Genomic DNA, 11,800 nt, shown 5'->3' with positions numbered 1-11,800 from the left:
GATTATTAGGAAGGGAATTGAAAACAAATCAGCCAGTATCATAATGCCCCTATAAATGGTATGTCCTCATTTGGGGTACTGTGTACAGTTCTGGTCACCACACCACAAAAAGGACATTATAGCCGTGGAAAAAGTGCAGAAAAGGGCAACTAGAATGATAAAAGGGTTGGAACACTTTCCCTATGAAGAAAAGTTGAAGCGCTTGGGGCTCTTTATCTTGGAGAAATGACGGCTGAGGGGTGACATGATCGAGGTTTATAAGTTTATGCATGGGATAGAGCAGGTCGAGAAAGAAGTACTTTCTCCATTTCTCACAATACAAAAACTCATGGGCACTCCATGAAATTGCTGAGCAGTCGGGTTAGAACAGATAAAAGGAAGTACTTCTTCACCCAAAGAGTGATTAACACATGGAATTCACTGCCACAGGAGGTGGTGGTGGCTACAAGCATGGACAGCTTCAAGAGGGAACTGGATAAACATATGGAGCAGAGGTCCATCAGTGGCTATTAGCCACAAGGTATAGATAGGAACTCACAGGCTGGGGCTGACTGGGGGGGGGGGGCAACAGTGGGAGGGCTTCTAGTGTCCTGGCCCCACTGATTGACCTCCGGCCACTGTGTGACAGAGTGTTGGACTAGATGGGCCTTTGGCCTGATCCAACATTGGCTTCTCTTATGTTCTTTGCTCTTCAAGGGCTCCAGCTGCCCTGAACCACACAAATGAAATCTACACTTCCTCACAAAAGGCCTCATCTGCTGTACTGAGAGCACTGAACTATCAATCCAGACTTTTCTGGTGAAAGTGATTGTTTCCTTGCTTAAAGAAACACATTTTAGAGTGAATAGCTTGGTTTGGACAGCAGACATGGAGTCACTGGAAAGAAATGTTAATATGTCTCAAGGAACGCCAGCAACTGCCAATTTACCACTGGCCTCTCTGAAGCAGTAAATGCTATTTTCCATGTTTCTCTCACTGGAGTGTTTTCACAGAGCAGAGATCGCTCTGGGGTGACAGGGCTTCTCTCAGAGACTCAGGCCTTGAGGCTCAGGATAGGCATTACATGTCTACGCAGTGGGAGGGGAAGGACAGGTGGGTTGTCTCAGCTGTGAGCATTCTTAGCTCAACTGGGTATGAGCAAAACCTGCCACACGCAGTTGCTCACCACCTTAGAAATGCCAGGCTCCAGGTGGGACCTGGGGATCCCCCAGAATCACAGCTCACAGACTATAGGGGTCAGTTTATCTGGAGAAAATGGATACTTTGGTGGGTGGACTCTATGGCATTGTACCTTGCTGAGGTCCCTGTCCTCCCCAAACTTCATCCCCAAATCTCCAGGAATTTCCCAATCTGGATTTGGCAGCCTACGCCCCCATCCCCTACTGGTGCCTCATGGGGGACCTGGCAACCCTAAATGAGATGCTGTACAAGTGCAAAGACCCACAGGAAAACAAAGCTGTACAAGTACAAAGACTCACAGCCAGCACCATACTTAAATCAGGCCTCCAGAAAGTGTGTGCGATGTGCATGCATGCTCTCCTCCCACAGGTACCAATATACAGCTTTGGTTTAGAACATTGTTGCATGGAGTGTTCTGATGAATGTGTTGAAAGCATTCTTCTATGGTGGGACTTGAGTATTTATCCTAGAGGAATATCATGGGGTTCTCCGTGCATTCCTCTGGTCATTTGGCCTATGGAGATAGATCTGGCGGGGAATGCCATTCCTTCCTTCCTTCCTTCCCTCCCTGTTTGATGCTCTGCTATCCTAGCTAAAGGATGTTTCCTTGCAGACTGTGCATATTGTGACATGGATTCAAGCCCATCAATGAGGAGCCCTGGAGTTTTTGGCTAGAGGTGTCAGGAACAATCCTAGTGCCTCTTTGCCTTCAGGGTCTGCCCTGAGGTTTTGCTGTTGCTTTCAGGCTGTACGTTGTTTGCCCAGTGTGTTTCCTGCACGGTGTCATGTCAAATCAAGCTATGGGGTCACAGGGGTCATTTGGCTTTTGCCGTGCATTGTCTCGTGCCTTCCCTACCTGGTTAATGTGGGGGCATCATCGATAAGCAGTCTTGTGATTAGAGAATGGCAACAGCGTTTACAACAATGCTGTGGGAGAGTGCCAGTGTTGCTATGCAGGCTTTTGTTCCTGCAGCTATTGTTGCTCATCCGACTTTGCTGCTGGTTGAGCACAGGACTGCCACGACATGACACCCTTATTAGTCCTGGGAAGGTAGCTGGTGGTGTGAGTTTGGAGCATAAGTTTGCCCTAGCTAGCAAAGGACCATTGTTGTAGAAAAGGGTGGGGATGTGCAGGGTTTACTGTGGCCAGGATACCCTTTTCAGGGATCCTTCCCTCACCTCGTTCCCTCCAACCCTCTTCAGCCCTGGAGCAAGCAAGGACCTAACTGGCTGCCACCACTCCGGTTTTAGGGCCTTATTAGTGAGTGTGCAGAACACCGTCCCTGCCCCCACCCCAGGCAACTCCCTTCAGTCAGGGTGTGCCCTAGCATATGACCAAATATAAGGCGTGAAGAACCCACACAGAGTAAATAAGAAACAGAATATTAAACAAATACTCTAACAATTGTAGCTATAGCCTGAAATGGCCCAAGCTAGCCTGATCTCATCAGATCTCAGGAGCTAAGCAAACTCAGCCCCCTTGTCGGTATTTGAATGGGAAACCACCAAGGAAGTCTGAGGTTGCTACGCAGAGGCCGGCAACAGCAAGGCACCTCTGAGTGTCTCTTGCCTTGAAAACCCTACGGGGTTGCCATAAGTTGGTCGGCACCACAACAACTAAGTCAATGGGAGAACCTGTATAAAACATGGAACAGAATTAATAGAGGGACACTACAGCCACATAGGGCAAAACTCACACGGGGAAAAAGAACGCTGGAAAACAACAAAGCTCCCCAGCACGACTGCCTTCCTTGGTTCCTGTTTCTATCTCAATACCTGATCGCAGTAGGCCAGACTAACCCTGCTGTGGGGCAAGGGATCAACTCCCTCCAGAAGCAGCCTCACTATGCCTCAGCTTCAGGGAGTGAGCACCTTCCCTTCCGGTATACAGCCTCATGTGCTATTATACCTCTGATTGCTTGACCTTTCCTATGAGGAATAGTTAAAGCGCTTGGGGCTCTTTAGCTTGGAGAAACGATGACTGAGGGGTGACATGATCGAAGTTTATAAGATTATGCATGGGATAGAGCAGGTAGAGAAAGAGGTACTTTTCTCCCTTTCTCACAATACAAGAACTCGTGGGCACTCCATGAAATTGCTGAGCGGTCGGGTTAGAACAGATAAAAGGAAGTACTTCTTCACCCAAAGAGTGATTAACACATGGAATTCACTGCCACAGGAGGTGGTGGCGGCTACAAGCATGGACGGCTTCAAAAGGGAATTAGATAAGCATATGGAGCAGAGGTCCATCAGTGGCTATTAGCCACAAGGTATAGATAGGGACTCTGGGGCAAGTGATGCTCTGTCTTCTTGGTGCTTGGGGGGTCAACAGTGGGAGGGCTTCTAATGTCCTGGCCCCACTGGTGGACCTCCTGATGGCACCTGGTGTTTTGGGCCACTGTGAGTGTTGGACTGGATGGGCCTTTGGCCTAATCCAACATTGGCGTCTTATGTTCTTACTAGAAATAAGGCCCGTTGTGGAAATAAATACAACGGGATCTAGAAAGAGGCTCTGGGAGAGTGCTCTGGCTTTGGGCAAACAGTGTCAGTCTGCTTTTAAAACATGAATCTGGGACCTGCACACCACCAGAATACAGCAGATTCCATATGCAACTGACATTCCAACTGCCTTGCGGGGGGGGGGAGTTTGAGGTGTGGAATGGAGTGAAGTCCAATCAGCTTCCATATGCAAAAGACCAGGTTGTCGCAGCAGTTGTGGTGTGGGCGGGACCCAGGCTTTGCCTTCTGATTGGTGGCGATATATGCTGAGGAGCAGTGCCATCAGTCATACACTAAGGGAGTGCATTTTAGAATTAGAACTTTGGCACCCACTATTCAATTATATATAAGGAGAGATGACAGCTATTGGTGCTTGCTTATCCCTGCATTTCCCCCCAGGCCCAATCCTGAGGCTTGGAGGTTGCCTAGGTAATCTAGGCCTGCAGGGAAATTGGCAGCCAGGCCTGTACATGAGGGAAAGGCTGTCTTGAGGCCTACAGCCTAATCCAGTCTCTAGCCTCAGACCTATGATCATGACAACAGTATGTTATATACACACCCTTACAGTAAATATAGTACTTTCATTTCTATTTTTTTGCCATCAAGTCACAGCTAACCTATGGCAACTAGGGATGCCAGAATGCAAAAAAAAAACCCAGTGGGGGCCGGAGTCTCCCACTGCCAAGCCCCACCACCTCTCCGCTGCCGGCCAGCTGGCTGGCAAACAGGAATTACCTGCTCAACAAGGGAGGGATGCCTGGCATTTCAGCAACGTGCCTACATGACCCAGAAGTGACGTGGGCACATTGGGATGATGCTCTGGGTTTGGGGCAAAATCTCTATGGTAAAAGCTAATTCTACCATAGAGTTTTGCCCCCCAAAACAGTGTTCTCTCCCCAACATTGCCTATGACATTTTCGGGTCACGTAGGGACATTGCTGAAACGCCAGGTGATCCTCCCTGCTCTTGGTAAGTGCAACCCCCCCATCCCCCACTGGCGACTTCTAGGGACCTGGCAACCCTAAGGGCAACCCAGTAGGGTTTTCAAGGCAAGAGGTGAACAGATGGGGTTTGCCATTGCCTGCCTGGACTTTCCTCAGTGGTCTCCCATCAAAAGACTGACCAGGGCCAACCCTGATGAGATCATGCTCACCTGAGCTATCCAGGTCAGGGCTTCATATGCATACCGCGGGGGGAAACTGGGTCTGAAACAGATTATTGGAAGTTTTGGGGAACTCTGAAAGGAGAAATTATTTTGCAGTGTTTGAGATATTTATATAGCCTGCTTTTCTCCCCAATTGGGACCCAAATTGGCTTACAATATCATTCTTCCCACCTCCAGTTTATCCTCACAACTGCCATCCTATAAAGTAGGTTAGGCTGAGTGACTGGTCCAGGGTCACCCCAGTGAGCTTTTTATACCCACACTGCAACCAAGTACACAGCCCTCTCAGAATGACTAGTGAAATCGTCTATATAGGTGTGTTTATTTTTGTGCCATTTCCTCTGAAAACATAATTTCTTTTCTTACTTGTGACAAATGTACATCCTCGGTGTCTGGGACTGATGTAGATATACTGTTGCCCTATGTAGATGGTCATGCTTGGTATAATATGCTTTACAGAAACAAATAATAGGATTATGCATTTGTGATAACCAAACAGTAAGGTTAACAAGCCAGGCCCCTGTGAGTCTCAGTTGGAAGTAAGCAGTCACTTGTAATACTCAGAAATGGTTGCAGGTGACTCCAAGTGAGACAAAGCCAATTACATTTCACTCTGGGGCCTAATTTGGTCATGCACCCCCCTTCTTTTCATGTAAGTCAGGGAACTTCCTGTGTGTTCACAGCCAGAAGTGATCCTACTATCCCACCCCCCATGTCCTTTTTTTGTTTGCTAGTGACAGCTGGTTTTCTAGAACAGTGTTTCTCAACCTTTTTCCGACCATGGCCCCCTTCCGACCTTGTTTCCTTCCTGTGGCCCCCCTGTCCTACCAGTATAAAGGTAGCTATTTTATATGCCAATAAAGGTGTTGTACTTGAAGGTAGCTCTTTCAATGTTTTGTTTGTAAATAGCCAAGGAACAAATAAGCATAAAGAGCCACACAAAATGCACACATGCAGTTCTTATTGGGAAACTGAAATTTACAAATTTACCAAAAAAATACCCCACAAAAAGGGAATACAACATGGCTAATAAACAACAATGTTTACATACAGGGGAGAACAAAGCCTCTACCACCATTGCACAAGATTACAGCGATGCAAAAATCCACAGTGCAGTGAAGAAAGTCATGTGTTAGGTTTTCAGTCCTCTGAAGCTACAAATTGTATTCCAAAACAAAACCCATGTTTACCTGCAGAGTCAGCACGTGGTCACAGCTTCAATAAATTTTTTGCTTGTCACTCCTTTCCAAGGTATCAGCCCAAGACCAATGCTATCACATCACAGGGCAATAAATCAGCTCAAGAGAAAACTGCAGCACTACAAGGAGTTTACAGCTCTCAGTCATAATCTGCCATTTCAAAAAATCTTTGTCAAAACTCTAGCATTACATTCAAGAAAAAGTTTACATGTAAAGCAGTACCAACCTTTGTTCTGGTCTCTTGCTAGCAGGCTAGCATGTTTGTAAATAGAGCATGTTTTATTTACAATTTTTATAATTTTACAAAATACAATTACGTATTTCTCAATCAATGTGACCCTTGTGCTTGATGAGCAGATCACCTCTGTCCATTATGTTAAGGTGATTCTGCATTAGGCTGAGTAAATAATTCACACGACTGGAACCTGATTCTACCAAGAATGAAGTTAAAAATGCAATGAAAAACAATTTTGCTTTATCCCAAAGCTGTGGAAACTTTTTAGATATTGTACTCTTTATCCAAAAATGGTGTTTTTCTTGATTGAAAGTTAATTTGGCTGCCATGTCACTCTGTAGCTCTATGAGCGCTTCTTGCAAAGAAACATCGTCAGCAGCATTCACAGCAAACGGATCGGCTACCCAGGCTGGAATATCCATGTCCAGCAGATCACGGAAACGAACTTCCATATCATTACAAAGCTGCTTCAAATGATTCACATACACAATTATTTCATCATCTTTCAATTCATCGCTAACTGCTGCCAAAGAGGAAAACTGCAAATTCTCGACATCCAACATCAGTGGCATACAGCTTGAGTTTTCCAAGAAACCATGTAATAATCTCCTTGCTTGAAAAAAGGTCACGATTTCTGCTATGTAGTTGTTTGTTTAACAAACTGAGCATTTTGAAGACATCACTCAGGTAAAATATATTACATTTAGCAGAGGTCATCTTTTCTTCCATTTCCTTGCCTCTGAAAAATGTCACAACTGAGTCCCACAAAGCAACAAGACGACAAAGGCCTTTGGACAGCCAACGGACTTCTGTAATAAGTGTGTGAAGTCTTCGTTACTGTTCTCGCAAAGCTGTTGAAACAAGCGATCTTGAAGTGCATTTGATTTAATGATTTACTGCTTTTATTAAAATCCAGAGACTAATGCAAGCACCCTGCTAGTCTTTTTTAAACCAAGTTGGTGAACAACGCAGTGAATACAGAATACTTCTGGCATAACACCTTTCAAATATGCATTAAATCCTCTGTATCTACCAGTCATAGAAGCAGCACCATCAGTAGCACAGACCGGAATGTTCTCCATAGGGATATCTTTCTCATTGAAGTACCTCTTGACTTCTTCAAAAATTGTTTCACCTTTAGTATCTGTTTTAAGCTTTCGAGTAAATAGTATTTCTTCTTTCAATTTGTCGTCATGCAAATATCTAACATCAGTAGGCTTGCCAAGTCCCCCAGGGCGGCGGGGAAACCCCTGCCCCAGAGGCCTGTTCCCTGCCGCCGGCGGATCGGGCCCTGGGGGGAGCTCCACCCCGACGTGCACGTCACCAGGAAGTGACGTGATCACGCAGGGCATGCTGGAGGCGGGGCCATGACCATCTGAGGGAAAACTCTATGGTTTTCCCTCAGATGGTCATGGCCCCACCTCCAGCATGCCCTGCGTGATCGCGTCACTTCCGTGGCCCCCCACTTATGCAATTTTTACCTGTGGCCCCATTGGAATATCCTGGGGGGCCATATGGCCCCAGGTTGAGAACCACTGTTCTAGAACACTAAGAGCCACTTCACAAAGTAAACTTCACAGATGAAACTTCTTACACTGTACTGAATAAACTGATAGTGCTTTATATTAATTCTAAGAATGTAAAGTTACAGAAACACTTCTAAAACTACAGCAACTTGCACAAACCGCTGAAGGAAAGCCCTCCAACCGAAGGAAAACCATTCCCTCTATTAAGATGCCTGCATCCTTACAGCCCTGTCAGAGATGCTTCTCCCACTCACCTGATTGCACTAACTTTTTCTTGTGCCCTGCAGGCATCTCGGGAAAGAGCCAAGTCCTTTTTGCAATCGTTTTCACAAGCCGCTACCTTGATTTATTCACAAATTTCTTCTCAATCTACAATACTGTCATGAAGGTAAGGGCAAGAGCCTGGATTGACTCCCCACCCCTGCGCACACACATACACACTTAAATTCGGTGAACCCAAAGCAAAACAGGACCTTTTATGAGGCCCAGATGACTCTTGCTTTGTATGTGTGCTTTTGCCCCCTACCCTGCCTTTTCTGCCATAAAGGTGGAAGTGGTGTCTTAAATCCCGAAACCAGTGTTCCCCCTAAGCTGAGTTAGTGTGAGCTAGCTCAGTTGTTTAGCCTCCAGCTCACACACTTTTGTCTCCATTCAGGAAGGATGGCTCCAGAGCAAACTAATTTATGCAGCAGCCAAAATTGCTCGCTCGCAACTTTAATGCTAATAGCTCACAAAGTAGAATTTTTGCTCACATGACTCTACAGCTTAGAGGGAGCATAGCCTGAGACCCCCACTGGAACGCAGCAGTCCTAATTAGAGATGTTGCCAAGCCCTGCTTGCAACAATACAAAGGTGGGGAGGGGGGGAGCTGCACAGTGGAATGCTGCTGCAAAGCAAACACCAAACTAAATATATTTAGGCACAATAGGAACTAATGAGGTCAAATCTGTAGCCTGGTCTTTGATCTGCTGAAAAACCACTGAAGGGAAGATTCAAAGGTTATTCCAGACTACTCCTGAAATCCTTGCATTTGTTAAAATAGAAGACTATAACTTTCTCTAATTAATTTTCCTTGTCCCTCCACAGTTTGTTTTCTTAATGTGTGCCTACATTACTGTGTACCTTATCTACGGGAAGTTCCGTAAAACCTTTGACAATGAGAATGACTCTTTCCGCCTTGAGTTCCTTTTGATCCCTGTCACAGGCCTGTCATTTCTGGAAAACCAGAGTTTCACCCCTTTGGAGGTAAGGAAGCCATGCATATTACAGGGGAGATGTAAGTGATCCCAACAGTTTCCTTCATGCTGTTGAAATGTTTCAGGATATACAAAAGCCCACATATAGCTCAAACCTGGATTGTAAAGTTTTTCTCTGCACCCCTCCATGGCCTCATAAACTAATCTTATTTTCCTCTTCCTCAGATCCTCTGGACTTTCTCGATTTACCTGGAATCAGTGGCCATTCTTCCGCAACTTTTCATGATTAGCAAAACAGGCGAGGCAGAGACAATCACCACACATTACCTTTTCTTCTTGGGCCTCTACCATGCTCTCTATCTTGCCAACTGGATCTGGCGCTACCAAACAGAAAACTACTATGATCAAATTGCTGTAGTTTCAGGAGTTGTACAGACCATCTTCTATTGTGACTTTTTTTACCTCTACGTTACTAAGGGTAAGGATCTTAAGAGTGAAAATTACTGATAAAGAGGCTGCATTAAGGCACCCCAAAAAACAGGTCTGTCCATTACTGTTATGGGCATAGCTTGTTGGTTTGTGTGGTCCCAGAACCTGACTCTTGAAGTGCAACTGAAAAGTACCTGAGGTTGAGAAGCTTTTAATCAAGCTTCAATTTGCTAGGACATCTAGATGCAGGTGTCTGGACTTTTAGATATCATGATAATTTGAAACATGACTGAAGGCTTCCCAACCTCATACTTTCCAAATTGTGCTCTGCCCACAAGTGGAGAGAGGGGAATGAATGAGCAAGACAACCATCGTTTGTTGAGATATTTGAATGAAATTAATACATCAGGCACTCAATAGATGGTTAACTACTCGTGGTCCATTTTTCCATAATGCTAACCTAAGCAGACCATGATATATTTTGGCATACAGTGCTCTCCCCCAACCTAAGAAACTTGTAAGCATTAGTTCTGTCCAGGGGTCTTTGTAGCAGGAACTCCTTTGCATATTAGGTGCCAGCAGGGGTCATTTTGTAGAAAGAGAGGTGCAGGAGCTCATTAGCATAACTTATTTGCATATGCCACATCCCCTGACATCACCAGAAGTGTGTCAGAAGGCAACACCCACTGCTCAGGCTCCACTGGACTGTGTTGGATTGCTAGCTATTGGGGGGGACGGGGACGTGCAGATCTGTCCTTGCAGAGGAGGGAGAGCTTGTACCTGAATAAAACTTGGTCTTAAAGGTGCCACTGGACTATTTTGGAGGGGGGGGGGAGCGCTGCAACTTACCTGGCTGCTTCTTGCTCTGACTGAAAGCTACTGGGAGCAGGGGGTGGGGTTTGTTGCATGTGCCCGCCCCCTGGGCTCTTTACTGCCGGAGCTCCGCTCCTGTGCACTCCTGCAGGAAATGACCCCTAATGTAGCTCATCCTCCAAGAGCTTACAGTAGCCCCTGCAAGCTCTTGGAGGACTGGCTACATTAGGGGTGTGTTGCCTAATATGCAAAGGAGTTCCTGCTACAAAAAGAGCCCTGCATATGAATGTCCATGTATATGAAATTGTTATTAACATGAAACTGTCCGTGTAAGACATTATATGGATTTCTGAAGGCCAAAAACTGCCCTATTAGTAACTAAATTTTACTGCCTACAATTGAATCCTTAGAGGAGTGCTACTTCATACCAACACTAGAGGCAAACAAGAAAGTAAGCACTTACAACTTCTTACAATATAAAAAATGGGAGCACTATGGCTTAACCCGCAGCAGTGCTGTATGGTGCAAGACGCACCAAAGACTGAGTACCTACTTTGTGACCATTTTAAATTGCTTCCTATATTCCAGACATTCCCATGCTTCATATTCTACTACAGCCCTTCCAATGAAAGGAACACAGATCACAGCTTGTAACAATTACAGAGAGTTATTTCATGTGGGTTTCTAACATGCACTGACAGTTATTTAAATATTTTATCCCACTTTCCTTTCACACTGAGGACTCAAAGCCGCTTGTATTGCAAATACACCAAATTTGTAAACGTCACCACATAAGTGTGTCCAATTTGTTATTCCTTTCCCACACTGAGCAAATTTTTTTGTCTTCTAGTATTGAAAGGAAAGAAATTGAGCCTCCCAGTGCCCATCTGAAGAGGTGCACGAACAATGCATGTTCCTGAAGACACTCCAAGATTGTTTTTTGTGCCGTACGGTTCAGCTATCCTGCAGGGAACTTACTTGTTCCTCTACGCTGTGACTAGCGAATTTCAGACTGTGCCTAAAGACTGAATGGCTAGAAATTCTTCAGTGTTGAGTGATACTTAAGTATTTCCGTTGTCTTTTATATCTGAGCATCCCTTTGGTAATCAAACTGCTTTTAACAAATAAAATAGTTAACTTTATACGGCTCTGGTCTACATTTACATCAGTGTTGATACAGTCAAATGTCTTTGGGGTGACAGTTCATTCAGCTGATCCTAATTAATTGACCTGGGTACCAGGTCAAATAATTAAATAAATATGGCTGAAATTGCTGCAGTCACCTCAACAGCTGGACACAGAAGCCTCAACAGCTGCAGAACTGACTATTCTGAACTGGCAGTCCAATAGGTTTATTCTGTTCTGCCTTCGGTTCAAACACAAATGTTCAAATAAAGGTTTATACTTTCATACCATTTTATCTTGACACTGAACTGATGGGAGGAGGAAGACCATGCAGGACAACCTGCACCACTGAATTGGGTACTTCTTGTGTCCCGTATATTTTAAGTAGGAACAGGTGGGAAACATGAACATTCAAATTAAAAACTTTTGAATTA

At 45.1% G+C, this 11,800-nt stretch overlaps 1 protein-coding gene across 1 annotated transcript in view; it reads left to right on the top strand.

The window, feature by feature from the left end:
* The window catches only part of KDELR3 (KDEL endoplasmic reticulum protein retention receptor 3), a 16,528-nt gene extending 5,181 nt beyond the window's left edge, over positions 1–11,347 (top strand). Inside the window, exons 2-5 of the mRNA XM_015419195.1 lie at positions 8,091–8,191; positions 8,890–9,048; positions 9,225–9,477; positions 11,092–11,347. Coding sequence (XP_015274681.1) covers positions 8,091–8,191; positions 8,890–9,048; positions 9,225–9,477; positions 11,092–11,132 — 554 coding nt within the window. The 3' untranslated portion in view covers positions 11,133–11,347. The remainder of the gene's footprint in view (positions 1–8,090; positions 8,192–8,889; positions 9,049–9,224; positions 9,478–11,091) is intronic.
* The last annotated feature ends 453 nt before the right edge of the window (positions 11,348–11,800 follow it).

This window comes from Gekko japonicus, unplaced genomic scaffold (assembly GCF_001447785.1).
Source record: "Gekko japonicus isolate JY-2015 unplaced genomic scaffold, Gekko_japonicus_V1.1 scaffold37, whole genome shotgun sequence".
Classification (NCBI taxonomy): domain Eukaryota; kingdom Metazoa; phylum Chordata; class Lepidosauria; order Squamata; family Gekkonidae; genus Gekko; species Gekko japonicus.
Note: the sequence above shows the minus strand (reverse complement) of the source record. Positions and strands in the feature narration are given on the sequence as shown.